This window comes from Kogia breviceps, chromosome 5, assembly GCF_026419965.1.
Source record: "Kogia breviceps isolate mKogBre1 chromosome 5, mKogBre1 haplotype 1, whole genome shotgun sequence".
Lineage (NCBI taxonomy): Eukaryota > Metazoa > Chordata > Mammalia > Artiodactyla > Physeteridae > Kogia > Kogia breviceps.
Window position 1 is genome coordinate 5,391,470 of NC_081314.1, and position 22,640 is coordinate 5,414,109.

Here is a 22,640-nt window from a genome sequence, read left to right on the forward strand (position 1 = left end):
AATTTTGTACAGATTAAATGTTATTCATATAAAATTTTCTGAGATTGTACATCGTGCAAAATAAACTGACAGGGTCAAGAGATTTGTTAATACCTTCGTTGTCCATGACGTAATTTAAACCAAGGAAAAGTATTAATAAAACTCTTAAGAAAGGAAAAGAAAAGAGATAAGACCATTATGCTTCTCTTCTGACTCATTAATGTTAACTTTAGGTTGAAATTTTCTATGGACATCTTGTACAATTTTTTAAAATATCACTACCAAAGTCATTACAGATACACCAATTACCAAGAAAAACAGTAAGATTCTACATAAAACACACAGCATTTAAATATATGTGCTCATCAGCACTCAAGACAGCACACACTCTCAAGAGCAACAACATTTATCACGTACTTATTGTACATGAGATCTTAGTAAACATCAAGCAATAAAATAATGAGCAAGGTCCCCCACTTTCAAGTAATAGCTATGCACGTGCACCTGTATGTTGTAAACACTTTGTAAGATTCCATTATTTTGTTATTGTATAACACTCCGTAATTTAGGTATTTTTAAAAACTTTTCTTTTTCTTAAGGGATGTTTTTAGACATGAATAAATTTTACTGTTTAAATTTACTTACTGCTAAAATGTCCGCTTCTACAGGCAGTAGGTTTAGGAATGCAAACAGCTGGACAGTCAAGATGGTATAGACTTGTGTGGCCGACAGCATGAGCATCCCGATGGAGAGCAGCATCTCGCTGTAAAATCACCTGGAAGACAAGGAGATGAGTAACAATAAGTTCTGGTGCACTGTCCCTGAAAATAAGTTATTTGATACATGAGTTCCTGATGTCCAAAAGTATCTCTTAATTACAAACATGGATTAAGATTAAAATGAAACTTGTATTTCAAAAGCATAACTGTTTACACAGATTTGGACATTTAGGTAAATACCCAGTGCTAGTCAATACCTACATAACTCATGGTGACTTAAGTTCTATGTTTTAGCCACAAAATAAAGATCCTCCCACAGTTCTCAGTTTATAGTACAGCTTGTCTACCAACTCAGTTATGGGACAAGCAAGATTTCAATCAAAATAATGATTAAAAAATGCACAAGCACCTTTGATTTAAAATTTTTTACAAAGAACTTTATAATTTGTAAATTTACTTTTTATTTATTCTTGAATATTATACCCACATTAGAGAATACTTTTTAAAAATGGCCATTTATTATAAAGTAATACTTTTTGCCCTTTTCCTCCTAGCAATATATACATACCTTTTTGCCTCTCTACATCCCAATGGCAATAGTGCAGCTACCTCTCCCAACCTCATCCAATTCTCTACATGAATCCCTATCTATCTTACAGCAAAAAGGTACCAAGAAAGAACTCAGTGTTAACCAAGTAAGTAACGAAATTCTCACTGGTAAGCCTCAACCAATTGTAAAACATACTTCTTAAATGGTGAGAATGACGTTTACAAAGACAAGAGCCTTTATAATGAATTATTTCATTAAATACCACAAATTCATGTAATAGCAATTTTGATGATGACTGCTCTTGGTAAAGCTCTGGACTTAGAGACGACCAGAGAGACTCACAATGACTCTTTGACACATACTGAAAGACAGATACCCTTGAATGATTTTTGAACTACCATCTTACAAAGCCATTAATAACAGAGATGAAATAGAGGTGAAAATACTATTAAACATATAGATTTATCCCAGAGACAGAAAGTAAATTAGTGGTTGCCTGGGGATGGGAGTAAGAATCAGGGAGAGGGGGGGGGACAAGTAGAAATGGGAATGACTACTCATGGAAATGGGGTTTCTTTTCAGGGATGATGAAAATGTTCTAAAATTAGATTGTGCCGATGACTGCGCAACTCTGTAAATAAACTAAAAATCACTGCACTTTTTACTTTAAATGGGTAAATTTTACGGTGTATCATATCTCAGTAAAGCTGTTTTCAAAACTCATAGATTTGTTGGTATTAGTTTCTTAGGTGAAATACATTTTATAATATAGCTCTGTTGAGAAAAGAGTTAACACAGCAGGCCTGAGACTGCTATCCTTAGAAAGGCCTGCTTGCAAGGTTGGCCGTTCGCTGGCATCTGAGAACTTAGATTTCAGGAGGGTTCCCACCATCCTCTGATAAGAACAGCTCACTGTGCCTAAATTCTGCAAACAATGTGGTTTATGTTGAGTACCTACTTTCTTTCTGGGAGTCTGAAATTTTGGTATATGCTAGGTGGAGGGTGCCTACCTGAATAGCCCCCAGTATAAACCCTGGGGGCTGAGTCTCTAATGAGCTCCCCTGGTAGACATTTCACATGTGTCATCATAACTCACTGCTGAGAAATTAAGGTACCCCCTGTGACTCCACTGAGAGAGACTCTTAAAAGCTCACACCTGGTTTTCTCTGGATTTTACCCCTTGTGCCTTTTCCCTTTGCCGACTCTGCTTTGTATCCTTTCACTGTAATAAATCATAGTCATGAGTACAATCATATGCTGAGTCCTTCTAGTGAATCACTGAACTTGGGGGTGGTCTTGGGGACCCCCATCATAACCACATTATACAATTTCTAGGCAGAAATCATACCATAAAAACATATAAATCCTTATAAAATAAGGTACAGTTGCTACTGAATTTTGCTAGAAAAAATAAATACACAGTATATTGACCACTGACCTGTTTGGGAAACTTAACCTGAATAAGAACTATGACTTCTCTTGTAAAGTTTTGGAATTCCCAGCTAACTTTAGGGGAGCGAGATGAACTGAGAGTTTAGAGGTGAAATAACTCTTCAGGATAAGAATGATAATAATCACAACAACTATATAACTGACCACTTACTAACCAGGCATTGCTCTAAGCATGTTATTGAATTTAAGTCATCTAATCCTAACAACACCCTATAAGGTATCATTTCATAGTTGGGGAAAACTTAGGCCCTATTAGGGAACTTGTCCAAGATCAAATAATGAATAATAGCAGAGCCAGTATTCAAACCCAGGCAATTTGCCTCCGAAGTCTACATGCTAAAGCCCACATGAAAATAGCATCAGTATCCAAGGTTGATGTCCAAAAGGTAGAGTAATGGACCTATGCTTACACGGGCACTCAAGGGCTTCAAACCAATGTTCACGGCACAGCAGCCACTGGAGTATTTACTTCTTTTGCTGTGTGTGTGTGTGTGTGTGTGTGTGTGTGTGTGTGTGTGTGTGTGTGTGTGTGTGTGTGTGTTTGTACTTAATAATATGCAGTGGGTTTTGGTTATACTTTTTATTGCCTTTTTTAAAATAACACATTCAGGACTTTTTAAAGTCTCTATTTACAAAACTATTGTTCATTGTAGAAAATGCGTGAAAAATTAAAATCACTCATAATCACCAAACAAAAGAATAACCAGTGTCCATATTTTGATGTATAACCTCCCATTCTTTTAGTTATGTGTAAATTCAAATATATATTTAGCAAAATTGGGATACACTATACATGTAGTTTTGTTAACTATTCTCTTCACTTAACTGTATTATGACTATTTTCCTAATTCATTACTATATTTGAAAAAATTAAAACTTTCAAATCCTGTACCATAACATCCCCTCAAGAACCCTTACAGACAGCAGTTCATGAGACCCGCTAGGGCTTCCACCTCTTTCAAACACTACTTTTATTAAAAATCTATCTCATATACTGGGTTCCCATATATGACTTTGATATACAAAATGAAAACTACTGGTCTAAAACAGGATGTATAATGACCACATGATATTCTGTAAAATGTTCTATAATGGATTTAATGGAAACCCTATTGTTGGAGATTGAATTTGCTTCTTCTTATAAACTCTGAAATAAATATTCTTATAGTCAAACCTTACAGGTACATCCTTAATTTTTTTAGATTAAAGTCACAGAAGTGAGTGGTAGTAGTATAACTGTGGTAAGAAATATGAGATCTAGTATTAGACAGACCTAAGTTTATATCTCAGCACTGCCTATGCTAACAGTGTGATTCTGAGGCAAAATTATTCAATTGCTTCATCTGTAAAAGGAGATTATTTAGGATTTAAAAGACAACTGTGGTGAATAAATACAAAAATGCATACAAGGACTTAACACAACAGTGAAATACAGGAGGAAAAGAGTTTGGGTGGTGATGCCAGTAGATGAGAGAGAAAATACAAAAGGAGAACTACAGTTAGTGGAAGTGAGAGCAATTGGGGAATTTTTTCACTTAATGTTTATAGAACATTCTAGTGAACATGTAAACAGTGATAAATAGAAGTCAGGAGCTCCACCCAAGGCATAAGAGAGATTTAGGAATCATCAACAAACAGGTGATAACTAAAGTGATCTTAATGTAAAAGTAAAAATTAAAAAGAGAAGAGGGCTAAAGAAAACTCTGAATATCTAAATTTAGGTAGAAAGAGAAAGCAGAGAAAAGAACGAGAGAAAGAGATTGATTTCACAAAAGACTAGGAAAAAAAAAGAACTTTAAAATGAATGTGGAGGAAGGAAGGCCGTTAGTCAACAGAAGTAAATGTTGGAGAAGAGGCCAAAAGGTCTACAATTTTCACATTTTAAGAGTCTGTCCAGGGAATTCCCTCGCGGTCAGTGGTCAGGACTCCGCGCTTTCACTGCTGAGGGCCCGGGTTTGATCACTGGCCCGGGAACTAAGATCCCACATGCCGCGCAGTGTGGCCAAAAAGAAAAATTGTTAAAAGAAAAAAAAAAAAAAAAAAGAGTCTGTCCAAACTAAACAATTTAAGTTTCCAGCAATCGAACAGGTGCCCTGGCTCTTGCTCTGATCAACTCACTGTTTCAAGAATGCACCCTGCTGTTGCCAGCACTAAATCTTCATTCGTGTATTATCCAGAAACTAAAATATACTCTACCTACAAAGAAAAATTTAGGGAAAAACTATGAATCCTATAAAATCGCATGCAAAATTTTATGTATGTATAGATACATGCAGTTTCTTGAAAAAGGTCCATGGTTGTTAATGCAGTCTCCAAAGAAAGCACAATAGGGTTTTTTTGTTGTTAAATCTTCCCTTCTCCAAGAAGTCTTCTGGAAGGAAAGGTTAACAAGCTTAAATCCTTTGTTACTTTCTCCCAGCACTTCAACTACTGGGTTGGGATACAGACTGTCAACTGTATCACTAGGCAACATTATTTATTGTAAAAATGACTTTCTAATTGGTGAAAACTGTAAAGACTGCATGTAGGTTAACTAAAAATCCTTGAGAGACACCCAGCAGGTTTCTAGAGATGTATCCATTACCACCATCTCTGATCATATCTAATTTTGCCTTCTATTTGACAAAATTCTACTACTAATTATAAACAAACATTTTATCTGAAATTAGCTACTTGACTCTGTCTAAAGGGTTTTCCAACTGGCAAATTCTCATTCTACTTTACGTCAGTCTATATCACCTAAGATGTATTCTTGCCAAAATTATTTTAACCCAGTTCTAACAAGCCTTTACCTCTAACTTCAAGTTTACAAGAAATACATAGAATAGAATTAAATAAGTAAAATAAGATGAATGTGTTACTTGAGGGCATTGCACCGATTTCTATAAAATTAAATGCAATAAACAAAACCGTGTAGGGGGACAGAATGGGAGAACAGCATGAGACTGTTGTACATTAAAAGAGATAAAAAAATATTACATCCAAATGCCAAACACAGGCTCAAGCAAACCAACAATAAAAATACAATTTAGGAACAAGAGGGACAATGTGAATGTAGTCTAGATATTAGATAAATTTTTTAAAATAATTGTTGATTTTCTTAGGTATGACAGTATTGTGGTAATATGAGAAAGTCTCTATTTCTAGAGCTGCCTACTGAAATGCTGAGGAATGAGATGTCATGATATCTGTAATTTACTTTAAAATTCTCCAGCCAAAAAAAATAAATAAACCAAAACACTAATCAACATTAAATCTAAGAGAAGATTATAGAGGTTCATTATACTATTTCTCTACTTTTCTATATGTTTGATAATTTGTATAATAAGTTTTATTAATTCAGTGAATAATAACTGTCTTAACTCTTCAGTGACCATTTTTTAGAAGGCCTTCAGCCTCGTTTTTTAAAATATGGTATAATACACACAACATAAAATTTACCATTTTAATCATTTTTAAGTGTAAAGTTTAGGTTAGTGACATTAACTACATTCAAATTGTTGTGCAACCATCACCACTATCCATCTCCAGAATTTTTTCCTCTTCCCAAAGAGAAACTCTGTACTCATTAAATACTAATTTCCCATTCCCCCTCCCCCTGGCCTCCAAGCAACCACTATTCTACTTTCTATCTCTATGAATTTGAATACTCTATATCAGGTAACTGATATAAGTGCAATCACTTTATGTCTATTTATGTCTGGCTTATTTCACTTAGCATGTCTTTAAGATTCATCCACATTGTAGAATATGGCAGAATTTCCTTCTTTTTTCAGGCTGAATAATATTCCATTATATGTATTTACATTTTGTTTATCCATTTATCCATCAATGGATGCTTTGGTTGCTGCCACCTTTTGGCTACTGTGAACAATGCTGCTTTGAACATGGGTGTACAAATATCTGAGACCCTGCTTCTTTTGGGTATATATCCAGAATTGAAATTGCAGGATTATATGGTAATTCTATATTCAATTTATTTGAGGAATCACATATCATTTTCCACAACAGCTGCACCATTTTACATTCCCACCAGCAATACAGAAGGGTTCCAATTTCTTCATATCCTCGACAGCACTTATTTTCTGTTTGATAACAGCCACAGTAATGGATATAAAGTGGTATCTCATTGTGGCTTTGATTTGCACTTCTCTAATGATTAGTGATGCTGACCTCTTTTCATATGCTTATTAGCCTTCTGTATACCTTCAACGGAGAAATAGTTATTCAAATCCATTGCCCATTTTTTTAATTGAAGTATAGCTGATTTACACTGTTGTGTTAATTTCTAGTACAGCAAAGTGATTCGGATGTGTGTGTGTGTGTATGTATATTCTTTTTCAGATTATTTTCCATTATAGGTTATTACAAGATAGTGAATATAGTTTGCTGTATAGCCCTATACCATAGGACCTTGTTGTATATCTATGTTATATACAGTAGTGTGTATATGTTAATCCCAAACTCCTAAGTTATCCCTCCCCCTCTACCTTTCCCTTTTGGTAACCATAAGTTTGTTTTCTATGTCTTTGAGTCTATTTCTGTTTTGTAAATAAGTTCATTTTTACCATTCTGTTTTTTAGATTCCACATATAAGTGATATCATATGATATTTGTCTTTCTCTGACTTACTTCACTTAGTATGATAATCTCTAGGTCCATCCATGTTGTTGCAAATGACATTATTCCATTCTTTTTCTGGCTGAGTAATATCCCATTATATGTGTGTGTGTGTGTGTGTGTGTGTGTGTGTATTTATATACATATATATACACACCACATCTTCATTATCCATTCATCTGTCAATGACACTTAGGTTGCTTCCATGTCTTGTCCTTTGCCTATTTTTAATCGGGTGGTGGTGGTTGTTGAGTTTTGAAAGTTCTTTATATATTCTGCATATATTTCCCTTATGATATATATGACTGAAATATATTTTCACCAATTCCATGGGTTGTCTTTTCACTCTGCATAGTGTCCTTTGATACCCAAGTTTTTAATTTTGAGGAACCAACTCTTGATTTTGTTAATTTTCTACTGGCCTTGTGAATTTGAGAACCTCTGAACTGGGGCTGGTACATGCGGTTATCCATATGGCTTAAGAGCACAGATGCCAGTTACTCATCTAATGCTGTTCTGGTAATTGCAAAATTTAAAAACTTCCCCAAGCAGCAGAGTAATCCTAACCTCACATTTAAGTGTGTGACAATACCATGCAACTCATCTACACAAAACTATACTCTAAACTTCATTTTACAGATGGAGATGAATTTAGTAAGTGTTTAAGACCAACATTACTTTCAGGAATTTGCTTTCCAAATAATCTTTAATTCTGAAGATGACTCACATTCTGACACCAACTAGTTCAGTACCAAATAACACTCATAAAACAGCTAACCACCACCATAAGAAAGCCTCTGAATAAGCTCATATTCCATTGGTTCTCAAGCTACTCTTGTGTATCACTGGGATTTCAAAAACTTGACCAAAATGCCCCACTGCTAAAATAATGGTAATCTTTTCCTACTTTGAAAAAATATTTAATAGGTAATAATTTCAATTTATTTTTCTCTATAAATGTATCTTATACTACAAAACACATCAAAAAAATATGTACTATAGAAAGCACTAACAGAAAAAATACCTGAACAGCTAGTTAACTGTTTTAGTGTAAAATTTATAATAGCCAAATCACATTGCATTAAATACATGGTTTTTCTTTTTTTACAAATGTGCTCATGGTCATGTATGTTTATTACATATATATGGTACGATAAAATTTCCTCCAAAACAGTGTTCTCGATTCATACAAGTGAATATATCAATAACTTCACAGTATTCCTTAAAAAGCATCACGACTTCCAAGAGTTCAACTGAGAACTACTAATACATACTACAGTTAAGTTTCCATAAAGCATAGTTCTTAATGTTTTTAATGCAACGGTTGAGACTGTCGTGAGGAAAAGTGAAAAAAACAACAAAAGGACTTAACGTTTTAAGCAAAAATAAGATACCCAATAGTTCTTTGCAAGGAAATTGAAAGTTGCCCAGCTAATTTCTCTAACATGAAGCCATCTAAACTGAAAGCAAGCCTCAACTAAGATGTTTTACTTTTACTGTCAACCAATTTTTTTCAGATTCCGCAACAATTTGATTTTTCCAACAAATGAAACAAAATAAGCAAAATTTTAATTTTAAAAGGTTAGCAAACAGGTTTGTCCAAAACATCAATTCTTTCCAACCTCTGAGACTCATACAAACTATTCCCAATGTTTAGTGTGTACCCTGATCCCAAAACCAGACAAAGACAACACACATGCAAAAAAAATTATAGGCCAGTATCTCTGATGAACATAGATGCAAAATCCTCAACAAAATACTAGCAAACTGAATACAACAATACTTTAAAGGATAATCATAATCAAGTAAAATTTATTTCAGGGATGCAAGGATAGTTCAACATTCACAAATCAATGCGATGCATGACATTAACAAACGAAAGATAAAAATCATTTGGTCATTGCAACAGATGCAGAAAAAGCATTTGACAAGATTCAACACTCATTTATGTAAAAACTCTAAATTAAATGGGTGTAGAAGCAATGTACCTCAACATAACAAAGGCCATATACAACAAACCCACAACTAACATCACACTCAACAGTGAAAAACTGAAAGCTATCCCTCTAAACTGAGGAATAAGACCCTTATTCAACATATCATGGGAAGTCCTAGCCAAAGTAATTAGGTAAGAAAAAGAAATAAAAGGCATCCAAATTGGAAGAAGTAAAACTGTCACTATTTGCAGATGACATGCTTTTATATATAAAAAAACCCTAGGGGACTCCCCTGGCAGTCCAGTGGTTAAGATTTCACCTTCCAATGCAGGAGTTGCAGGTTCAATCCTGGTTGGGGAGCTAAGATCCCACATGCCTCGCGGCCCAAAAACCAAATCATAAAACAGAAGCCATATTGTTACAAATTCGATAAAGACTTAAACAATAGTCCACATCAAAAAAAAAAAAAATCTTAAAAAAAATTCCCTAAAGACTCCAACAAAAAACTATTAGAAATAATGAACTAATAGAGTTGCAGAGTACAAAATCATCTGCAAAAATCTACTGCATTTGTATACACTAAAAACAAATTAGTAGAAAGAGAAATTAAGAAAACAATCCAATTTACAATCACAACAAAAAGAATAAAATACCTAGGAATAAATTAAACCAAGAAAGTGAAAGACCTGTGCACTGAAAAACACTGTTGAATGAAACTATAGACCCAAAGAAATGAAAATATATTCCATGTTCATGGACTGAAAGAATTGACATTGTTAAAAGGTTCATATTATCTAAAGCAGTCTACAGATTCAATGAAATCTCTATCAAAATCCCAAGGACATTTTTCACAGAAATAGAACAAAAAATCTTAAATTATATGGAACCACAAAAGACCGCAAATAGCCAAAGCAATCCTGAGTAAAAGAACAAAGCTGGAGACATCACGCTCCCTAATTTCAAATTATAATACAAAGCTATAGTAACCGAAAAGCATAGTATTGACAGAAAAACAGACATAGATTAATGGAACACAGCTGAGAGCCCAAGAACAAATCCATACCTACATGTACAATTAATTTATGACAAAGGAGCAGAGAACCACAATGGAGAAAGGATAGTCTCTTCAATAAATGTTGGGAAAACCAGACAGTCATATGGAAAAAAATGAAACTAGACCACTATCTCATACCATACAAAAAAATCAACTCAAAATAGATTAAAGACTTAATGTAAGACCTAAAACCATAAAACTCAATAGAAGAAACCATAGGCAGTGCACTCTTTAATATCACCCTTAGCAATACCTTTCTGATTATGTCTCCTCAGGCAAAGGAAACAAACAAAAACAAATGGGACTACATCAAACTAAAAAGCTTCTGCACAGCAAAGGAAATCACCTATAAAATGAAAAGACAACCTACTGAATGGGAAAAGATATTTGCAAATCATATGTCTGATAAGGGGTTAATATACAAAATATATAAAGAACTCATAAAACTCAATAGCAAAAAACCAAACAACCCAAGGTAAAAATGAGCATAGGACCTGAAACGTCAATTTTCCAAAGAAGAAACACAGATGGACAAAGGGCACTGAAAACATAATCAACATCACTATTACGGAAGTGCAAATCAAAACCACAATGAGGAGACCAGGAACCAAGATGGCGGAGTAAAAGGAGATGCTCTCACTCCCTCTTCTGAGAACACCAGAATGACAACTAGCTGCTGAACAATCATCGACAGGAAGACACTGGAACTCACCAAAAAAGATACCCCACATCCAAAGACAAAGGAGAAGCCACAATGAGATGGCAGGAGGCGCACAATCACAATAAAATCAAATCCCATAACTGCTGGGTGGGTGACTCACAGACTGCAGAACACTTATACCACAGAAGTCCACCCACTGGAGGGAAGGTTCTGAGCCCCACGTCAGGCTTCCCAACCTGGGGGTCCGGCAACAGAAGGAGGAAGTCCTAGAGAATCAGACTTAGAAGGCTAGCGGGATTTGACTGCAGGACTTCGACAGGACTGGGGGAAACAGAGACTCCACTCTTGCAGGGCACACACAAAGTAGTGTGCACATCAGGACCCAGCAGCAGGAGTAGTGGCCCAAGGGGAGACTGAACCAGACCTACCTGCTAGTGTTGGAGGGTTCCTACAGAGGCGGGCAGTGGCTGTGGCTCACCGAGGGGACAAGAACACTGGCAGCAGAAGTTCTGGGAAGTACCCCTTGGTGTGAGCCCTCCCAGAATCTGCCATTAGCCCCACCAAAGAGCCTGGGTAGACTCCAGTGCTGGGTTGCCTCAGGCCAAACAACCAACATGGAGGAAACCCAGCCCCCCCCATCAGCAGTCAAGCAAATTAAAGTTTTACTGAGCTCTGCCCACCAGAGCAACAGTCAGTTCTACCCACCACCAGTCCCTCCCATCAGGAGACTTACACAAGCCTCTTACATAGCCTCATCCATCAAAGGGCAGACAGCAGAAGCAAGAAGAACTACAATCCTGCAGCCTGTGGAACAAAAACCAGATTCACAGAAAGATAGACAAGATGAAAAGGCAGAGAGCTATGTACCAGATGAAGGAACAAGATAAAACCCCAGAAAAACAACTAAATGAAGTGGAGATAGGAAAACGTCCAGAAAAACAATTCATAATAATAATAGTGAAGATGATCCAGGACCTCAGAAGAGAATGGAGGCAAAGATCGAGAAGAGGCAAGAAATGTTTAACAAAGACCTAGAACTATTAAAGAACAAACAAACAGAGATGAACAATACAATAACTGAAATGAAAACTACACTAGAAGGAATCAATAGCAGAATAACTGAGGTAGAAGAACAGATAAGTGACCTGGAAGACAGAATGGTGGAATCCACTGCTGCGGAACAGAATAAAGAAAACAGAATGAAAAGAAGACGGCCTAAGAGACCTCTGGAACAACATTAAACACAACAACATTCACATTATAGGGATCCCAGAAGGAGAAGAGAGAGAGAACGGACCAGAGAAAATATCTGAAGAGATTATAGTCGAAAACTTCCCTAACATGGGAAAGGAAATAGCCACCCAAGTCCAGGAAGTGCCGCGAGTCCCATACAAGATAAACCCAAGGAGAAACACGCCAAGACACACAGTAATCAAATTGGCAAAAATTAAAAACAAAGAAAAATTACTGAAAGCAGCAAGGAAAAACAACAAATAACATACAAGGGAACTCCCATAAGGTTAACAGCTGATTTCTCAGCAGAAATTCTACAAGCCAGAAGGGAGTGGCATGATATACTTAAAGTGATGAAAGGGAAGAACCTACAACCAAGATTACTCTACCTGGCAAGGATCTCATTCAGATTCGATGGAAAAATCAAAAGCTTTACAGACAAGCAAAAGCTAAGAGAATTCAGCACCACCAAACCAGCTTTACAATGAATGCTAAAGGAAATTCTCCAAATGGGAAACACAAGAGAAGAAGAGGACCTACGAAAACAAACCCAAAACAATTAACAAAATGGTCATAAGAACATACATATAGATAATTACCTTAAACATCAATGGATTAAATGGTCCAACCAAAAGACACAGGCTTGCTGAATGGATACAGAAACAACACCCATATATATGCTGTCTAAAAACAGACTGGGCTTCCCTGGTGGCGCAGTGGTTGAGAGTCCGCCTGCCGATGCAGGGGACGCGGGTTCGTGCCCCGGTCCGGGAGGATCCCACATGCCGCGGAGCAGCTAGGCCCATGAGCCATGGCTGCTGAGCCTGCATGTTTGGAGCCTGTGCTCCGCAACGGGAGAGGCCACGGCAGTGAGAGGCCCACGTACCGCAAAAAAATAAAAATAAAATTAAATAAAAACAGACCCACTTCATACCTAGGGACACATACAGACTGAAAGTGAGGGGATGGAAAAAGATATTCCATGCAAATATAAATCAAAAGAAAGCTGAAGTAGCAATACTCATATCAGATAAAATAGACTTGAAAATAAAGAATGTTACAAGAGACAAGGAAGGACACTACATAATGATCAAGGGATCAATCCAAGAAGAAGATATAACAATTATAAATATATATGCTCCCAACATAGGAGAATCTCAATACATAAGGCAACTGCTAACAGCTATAAAAGAGGAAATCGACAGTAACACAATAATAGTGGGGGACTTTGACACCTCACTTACAGCAATGGACAGATAATCCAAAATGAAAATAAATAAGGAAACGGAAGCTTTAAATGACACAATACACCAAACCAATTTAATTGATATTTACAGGACATTCCATCCCAAAACAGCAGATTACTTTTTCTTCTCAAGTACGCACGCAACGTTCTCCAGGATACATCACATCTTGGGTCACAGATCAAGTCTCAGTAAATTTAAGAAAATTGAAATCATATCAAGCATCTTTTCTGACCACAACGCTATTAGATTAAAAATGAAACACAGGGGAAAAGAGGTAAAAATCACAAACACATGGAGGCTAAACAATACGTTACTAAATAACCAAGAGATCACTGAAGAAGGCAAAGAGGAAATCAATAAATACCTAGAGACAAATGATAATGAAAACACGACAATCCAAAACCTATGGGATGCAGCAAAAGCAGTTCTAAGAGGGAAGTTTATAGCTATATAAGCCTACCTCAGGAAACAAGAAAAGTCTCAAATAAACAATCTAACATTACACCTAAAGTAACTAGAGAAAGAAGAAAAAACAAAACCCAAAGTTAGCAGAAGGAAAGAAATCATAAAGATCAGAGCAGAAATAAATGATATAAAAACAAAGAAAACAATGCTAAAGATCAATAAAACTAAAAGCTTGTTCTTTGAGAAGATAAATAAAATTGATACACCATTAGCCAGACTCATCAAGAAAAAGGAGAGGACTCAAATCAATAAAATTAGAAATGAAAAAGGAGAAGTTACAACAGACACTGAAGAAATACAAAGCATCCTAAGAGACTACTACAAGCAACTCTATACCAATAAAATGGACAAACTCTAAGAAAGGTATAACCTTCCAAGACTGAACCAGGAAGAAATAGAAAATATAAACAGACCAATCACAAGTAATGAAGTTGAAACTGTGATTAAAAATCTTCCAACAGGGCTTCCCTGGTGACACAGTGGTTGAGAGTCTGCCTGCCGATGCAGGAGATACGGCTTCATGCCCCATCCCGGGAAGATCTCATATGCCACAGAGTGGCTAGGCCCGTGAGCCACGGCTGCTGAGCCTGCGTGTCTGAAGCCGGTGCTCCACAACAGTAGAGGCCACAACCGTGAGAGGCCCGTGTACCGCAAAAAAAAAAAAAAAAAAAAAAAAAAATCTTCCAACAAACAAAAGTCCAGGACCAGATGGCTTCACAGGTTAATTCTATCAAACATTTAGAGAAGAGCTAACACCCATCCGTCTCAAACTCTTCCAAAAAACTGCAGAGAAAGGAACACTCCCAATCTCATTCTATGAGGCCACCATCACCCTGATACCAAAACCAGACAAAGATACTACAAAAAAAGAAAATTACACACCAATAGCATTGATGAATAGAGATGCAAAAATCCTCAACAAAATACTACCAAACAGAATCCAACAACACATTAAAAGGATCATACAGGGCTTCCCTGGTGGCGCAGTGGTTGGGAGTCTGCCTGCCGATGCAGGGGACGTGGGTTCGTGCCCCGGTCTGGGAAGATCCCACATGCCGCGAAGCGGCTGGGCCCATGAGCCATGCGCGCTGATCCTGCGCGTCCAGAGCCTGTGCTCCGCAGCGGGAGAGGCCACGACAGTGAGAGGACCGCATATCGCAAAAAAAAAAAAAAAAAAAAAAAAAAAAGGATCATACAACATGATCAAGTGGGATTTATCCCAGGGATGCAAGGATACTTCAATATACGCAAATCAATCAATGTGATACACCATTAACAAATTGAAGAATAAAAACCATATGATCGGGCTTCCCTGGTGGCGCAGTGGTTGAGAATCCGCCTGCCAATGCAGGGGATACGGGTTCGTGCCCCGGTCCGGGAAGATCCCACATGCCACGGAGCAGCTGGGCCCGTGAGCCATGGCCGCTGAGCCTGTGCATCCGGAGCCTGTGCTCCGCAACGGGAGAGGCCACAACAGTGAGAGGCCCACGTACCACAAAAAAAAAAGGAAAAAAAAAAACCATATGATCATCTCAATAGATGCAGAAAAAGCTTTTGACAAAATTCAACACCCATTTATGATAAAAACTCTCCAGAAAGTGGGCATAGAGGGAACCTATCTCAACATAATAAAGGCCATATATGACAAACCCATAGCAAACATCATTCTCAATGGTGAAAAACTGAAAGCATTTCCTCTAAGATCAGGAACAAGAAAAGGATGTACACTCTCACCACTATTATTCAACAGTTTTGGAAGTACTAGCCATGGAAATCAGAGAAGAAAAAGAAACAAAAGCAATACAAATTGGGAAAGAAGTAAAACTATCACTGTTTGCAGATGACATCATACTATACATAGAGAATCCTAAAGATGACACCAGAAAACTACTAGAGCTAATCATGAATTTGGTAAAGTAGCAGGATACAAAATTAATGCACAGAAAACTCTTGCATTCCTATACACTAATGATGAAAAATGTGAAAGAGAAATTAAGGAAACACTCCCATTTACCATTGCAACAAAAAGAATAAAATACCTAGGACTACACCTACCTAGCGAGACAAAAGACTTGTACGCAGAAAACTATAAGATGCTGATGAAAGAAATTAAAGATGATACTAACAAATGGAGAGATATACCATGTTCTTGGATTGGAAGAATCAATATTGTGAAAATGACTATACTACCCAAAGCAATCTACAGATTCAATGTAATTCCTATCAAATTACCGATGGCATTTTTTATGGAACTAGAACAAAAAATCTTAAAATTTGTATGAGACACAAAAGACCCTGAATAGCCAAAGCAGTCTTGAGGAAAAAAACAGAGCTGGAGGAATCAGACTCCCTGACTTCAGACTATACTACAAAGCACAGTAATCAAGACAACATGGTACTGGCACAAAAACAGAAACACAGATCAATGGAACAAGATAGAAAGTCCAGTGATAAACCCATGCACCTAGGGTCAACTAATCTATGACAAAGGAGGCAAGGATATACGATGGAGAAAAGACAGTCTCTTCAATAAGTGGTGCTGCGAAAACTGGACAGCTATATGTAAAAGAATGAAATTAGAACATTCCCTAACACCATACACAAAAATAAACTCAAAATGGATTCGAGACCTACATGTAAGACCAGACACTATAAAACTCATAGAGGAAAACATAGGAAGAACACTCTTTGACATAAATCACAGGAAGATCCTTCTTCGACCTACCTCCTAGAAAAATGAAAATAAAAACAAAAATAAACAAATGGGACCTAATGAAACTTCAAAGCTTTTGCACAGCAAAGGAAACAATAAACAAGACAAAAAGACAACCCTCAGAATGGGAGAAAATATTTGCAAACGAATCAACATAGGCTTAATCTCCAAAATATATAAACAGCTCATGCAGCTCAATATTAAAGAAATAAACAATCCAATCCAAAAATGGGCAGAAGACCTAAATAGACATACATTTCTCCAAAAAGGACATACAGATGGCCAAGAAGTACATGAAAAGCTGCTCAACATCACTTATCATTAGAGAAATGCAAATCAAAACTACAATGAGGTATCACCTCACACCACTTAGAATGGGCATCATCAGAAAATCTACAAACAACAAATGCTGGAGAGGGTGTGGAGAAAAGGGAACACTCTTGCCCTGTTGGTAGGAATGTAAATCGATACAGGCACTATCTAGAACAGTATGGGGGTTCCTTAAAAAACTAAAAATAGAATTACCATATGATCCAGCAATCCCACTACTGGGCATATACCCAGAGAAAACCATAATTCAAAAAGACACATGCACCCCAATGTTCATTCCAGCACTATTTACAATAGCCAGGTCATTAAAGCAACCTAAATGCCCATCGACAGATGAATGGATAAAGAAGATGTGGTACGTATATACAATGGAATATTACTCAGCCATAAAAAGGAACAAAACTGGGTCTTTTGTTGAGACATGGACGGATCTAGAGACTGTCATACAGAGTGAAGTAAATCAGAAAGAGAAAAATAAATATCGCATATTAACACATGTATGTGGAACCTAGAAAAATGGTACAGATGAACCGGTATGCAGGGCAGAAGGTGAGACACAGATGTAGAGAACAAACGTATGGACACCAAAGAAGGAAAGCCCCGGCGGGGGTGGGGATGGTGGTGTGATGAATTGGGCGATTGGGATTGACATGTATACACTGATGTGTATAAAACTCATGACTAATAAGAACGTGCTCTATAAAAAAAATAAATAAAATTTAAATTTAAAAATAAAAAAAACCCTAATACTAAACTTTCTTTGGGTTATTTGTATGGAAATATGTTAATATAAATGTTACAGACATTACATGAAATTCCTAAAAATCTTATATGTTTTGGTATAATGTTATAAGTCATAAGTATAGTTATTTTTTTAAATGTATATCTCAGAAATAACTAAATTTCCTTGTCAATTGCATTATTATGAACTTTCATCAAATCTTTAACCATGGTCATTTTTAAGTCTTTTGTCATTTACACACAGTTCTGGGTGTACTCTGATGCTTTTGCAAAAATGTTCCTCTAAAAGGGTTTCAACTTCAAAGAATTCATGGAAAAGACTCTGACAAGTACAGGTTTCTGGTAACTGACTATACTGCTGAACTGAATGAATAAGCATTTTCAGAACTCTAATGGAAAACTGATGGATTCATAAAAGTGCTAACAAAAGATTAAGATGAAAAGAAATTTAATTACATGGGACTGACTGAACTGATGAGGATGACTGTAATTTTTGTGACTGTTTGAATAGAAAAAAAAGACTATGCAGTAGCTGGAAACCATAAAAATAGAATGTCCTGCATAAATATTTTTGCTATATCTTAATACTGAATAAAATATTATAAAGCATTTCATTCAGGAGAAAAAAAAACCACAATGAGGTAACAACTCACACCCGTTAGAATGGCTATTATCAAAAAGGCAAGAAATACTAAGTGTTGGTGAGGATGTGGAGAAAAGTGAACCCTCAAACACTGTCACTGGGAATGTAAATTGATGCAGCCATTTTGGAAAACACTATGGAGAGGCCTCAAAAAATTAAGAAGAGAAATACCACATGATCCAGCTACTCCACTTCTGGATGTTTATCCAAAGAATATGAAAACACGAACTCAAAAAGATATATGCACCTCTCTATGCGCCTCTATGTTCACTGCAGCATTACTTACAATAACCAAGCTATGAAACAACCTAAATGTCTATCAACAGATGGATAAAAAAGATGCGGTAAACATATAGAATATTGCTTGGCCATAAAAGAACGATGAAATCTTGCCATTTACATGACACACCTAGACTTTGAGGGTATTATGCTAAGTGAAATAAGTCAGATGGAGAAAGACAAATACCATATGATTTCATTCATATGTGGATTATAAAAAAACTAACTAAAGAAACAAACCAAACCAAACAAAAACACGTAGATATGGAGAACAGATTAGTGGTTACCAGAGTGGAAGGGGGTTGAGGGAGGGCAAATGGGTAAAGAGGTCAAATACACAGTGACAGATGGAAACTAGACTTTCAGTGGTGAGCATGCTGTAGTGTATACAGAGATTGAAACATAATGTATACATGAAACTTAAATGTTATAAACCAATGTTACCTCAATTTTAAAATACATATATCAAACATAATTGAATCAAGGATATTTCTACCGTTAAGTGGCAAAAGTCATGCCCTGTTCTTCCCCAAAATACAGCCTCCCTTGTCCTTATGCAGACATAGGCAATGAGTTACCCTTTTTGATATTAAACTTTATTGAGCATTATGCATTAAAGTAGAATTAATATATTTTTGCATGTGCATATAATGTAATTCTCTACAACAATGAAAACAAATGACAGCTATGTGACCAATATAGATGAATTTCCCAAGAATAACCCTAAGCAAAAGTAGCAAGTCACAAAGAATGCAAACACTACGATTCCACACACATAAAGCTCTTTAAAAGGCAAAACAGATATTATGTAGAGATTCACAATTAAGAGGTAAAACTGTAAAGAAAAATGAGGAAGTCATCATCATAAAAATCAAGATAGTGATTACCTCGAGAGTAAGAAAGGTAAGGAAGGGGAGTGTGACCAGGGAAAAGGTGCTTCTGGGATGCCAGCAATATTCCACATCTTGACCTGAGCTGTGATGAGATGGGAGTTTGCATTATAATTGTTCTTTAAGCCACACACAAATGTTTTATACATTTTCCTGCGTCTATGATAGCTAACTATTTTCAAAAGGAAAAAAAAAGAATAAAGCAACCTGTCACTCAAAACAAGATTTTTTTGTTTTGTTTTTCTGACTACATGGAGATGTTATGAAAGGTAGCAAGCAGGAGCCTGCCAAGATCAAACACAACACACTGAGCGAGTGAACAGATAAGCAACTATTAAAAACCAGACTCACGTTCAACGCCAGAGTTCTATCTTCTCATTCAGGGGACGTAAGATGGGATCTAGCAATAGGTATTAAGTATATATATAGCACATACCCAGGGGCTTGCGGTAAAAATAAATGTTCCCAGGTCCCTCCCCTGGAGATTCAGACAGGAAGCCTATAACTTTACTTTTTAAAAATGTCCCCTAGTCACTATGATCAAGCCAAATTTGGAAAACACTGCTCTCGACCATAGATTGGCAAATGGTATACCAAGTCATTATTCATAAACTTCTTATAAGTCAAAGAGGGGTGGGGTAGAGGGTCAAATTAGAGCAAGGAAAAAGAGAGAAATAGGAACGTTAACAAAAATACACACCATAGGGCTTCCCTGGTGGCGCAGTGGTTGAGAATCCACCTGCCGATGCAGGAGACACGGGTTCGTGCCCTGGTCCGGGAAGATCCCACATGCCGCGGAGCAACTAAGCCCGTGAGCTATGGCCGCTAGGCCTGCGCGTCCGGAGCCTGTGCTCCGCAACGGGAGAGGCCACAACAGTGAGAGGCCCGCGTACCGCAAAAAAAGAAAAAAAAAAAAAAAAAATACACACCATAATTCTCTCAAATACCACTGCTGTCACTGTCACCAGTGTCATAGGTTGTCAACCCCAGCAAGAAGCCATGCAGCAAGCAGGGAAAAGACAATTGACAATGAACTGCTTTCATAATATTAGAATCTTAAGCATCATTTAGGGAAACATGCCAGAAAATTCTGGTTTTCTAGGTTATCAAAAATATCATGCCCAGTGTACTTCAAAGTATCAATCTCCTGAACCAGAATTTTTTTTATGATGCTTCACACAAAAATCAGTACCACCACTGTAAATAAATTGTTACAGAACTTATCAATTTGGAGCCAGGCACTCTGTTAAGCATCTGACTTGAATGTTCCTCCCTCTAATTCTCAGAACCACCTTGCCAGGTAAAACAAACACAAACAAACAAAAACAATGCAGGGCAAAAGTAACTTTTTCCCGTATCATTCCAGTTTTCCTATTTTAGGGGACTCAATTTCTATGTGTAAGTACCAGAATAAATGAACCAATTCCCTTATGGGCTGCTAGATCAAGTTACTCCGGTCCCACTGATGATTACAACTGTTTCTTTAAAGTATCACCCCAAGGGCTGGGCTTCCCTGGTGGCGCAGTGGTTGAGAGTCCGCCTGCCGATGCAGGAGACACGGGTTCGTGCCCCGGTCCGGGAAGATCCCACATGCCGCGGAGCGGCTGGGCCCGTGAGCCGTGGCAGTGAGGCCTGTGCGTCCGGAGCCTGTGCTCCGCAACGGGAGAGGCCACAACAGTGAGAGGCCCGCATACCGCAAAAAAAATAATAATAATAAAAAATAAATAAAGTATCACTCCAAGACTCTGTTCCTGGCCTCTTTTCTGTATATTAACATTAAAAATATTTCATGTATACATTAAAAAGATGCATAAATACTATGAAACAAAATTTGTTAACACGTACATGTAAACTCTGGGTAGGGGACTCTATATGATTTTTTAAAATATTTATCTGCATATTTCAGGATAAACAATTAAAACTTTCTAAAGTCTACTTCATTTAATATAACACATACCAAACAAAAACCTAGAAGAAAACACACAGAAATCTTAACAGAAATCTGTTCCCCTCAAGTTCTCTAAGCATGCATTACTCTCATACAAAAAACAAACAAACAAACAATGTTTTCTTAATGAGCAAGCCACAAGGTTTTATAATTCACAAGTCTATTCACAACCTGGAGAAGATGAAATTATTTCTTCTTAAGTGAAGCGTGCAATAAAAAAATAGTGAAAAATAGAGCAGATCTTCAGCTATGAGTTAAATCCAAGCCATCATTTTCTCTCTTTAAGCACTCAGTTACACTCAAAAGATTCCATCCTACTCTAGAGTCCTTACAGTTATCATTATTGCTGTAAAGGTCAAATGGAGCAGCCACGTGGGCTCCCAGGCATTTGGGTCAACTGGCAATATGTCACAATCTGTCAGAGATGGTACCTTTATTAATTATGATGCCACGGATTCCTAGCATCCGCTTTCCATTGGTAAAGAACACAGCACTGTGCTCAGGTCCAAAGGCATGAACAAAGCAATACCAAAACCTCAAGTTTTTAGGTCTGTTTCCTGGAACCACTCCAGGCACCAACTCTGTATCAACAGTTCAGTCAGGAGAGAGAAACTATAGTAAATTAAACAGAGTGTTTAACACAAATAATAATTAAACTATGATAGGATAGTAACTATAAAGATATAATGAGGGGTGGCAAGAGACAAGAGAGAGGGATTCCAAAGGGGCGTGAGGAAACCTCTGGGAGCAATAGATATGTTCATTAACTTCATTAGGGTGATGGTTTCAGAGTTATATAAATATGTCAAAGCTAATAAGCATAAACTTTAAATATGTACAGTCTGGGACTTCTCTGGTGGTTCAGGGGTAAAAGAATCCGCCTTCCAATGCAGGGGACATGGGTTCGAACCCTGGTCAGGGAACCCCACATGCCACAGGGCAACTAAGCCCACGCACCACAACTACAGAGCCCACAAGCGCTGGAGTCTGCGCGCCACAACTAGAGAGAGAAAACCCGTATGCCACAACTAGAGAGAAGCCCACGTGCCTCAATGATGAGCCCACGCGCTGTAACTAAGACCCGATGCAGCCCAAAATAAATAAATAAATATGTACAGTTTATTATATGCCAATTATAAGTCAATAAAGCTGTTTTTAATTTTTTTAAGATAAATAATT

The 22,640-nt window shown here is 37.0% G+C and overlaps 1 protein-coding gene across 4 annotated transcripts in view; it reads right to left on the bottom strand.

The window, feature by feature from the left end:
- Nucleotides 1-22,640, bottom strand: part of RNF13 (ring finger protein 13) — a 161,916-nt gene that overhangs the window by 124,369 nt on the left and 14,907 nt on the right. For all 4 annotated transcript variants that reach the window (XM_059064203.2, XM_067033594.1, XM_067033595.1 and 1 more), the window contains exon 2: nucleotides 625-754. In XM_059064203.2, coding sequence (XP_058920186.1) covers nucleotides 625-738 — 114 coding nt within the window. In that variant the 5' untranslated portion in view covers nucleotides 739-754. The remainder of the gene's footprint in view (nucleotides 1-624; nucleotides 755-22,640) is intronic.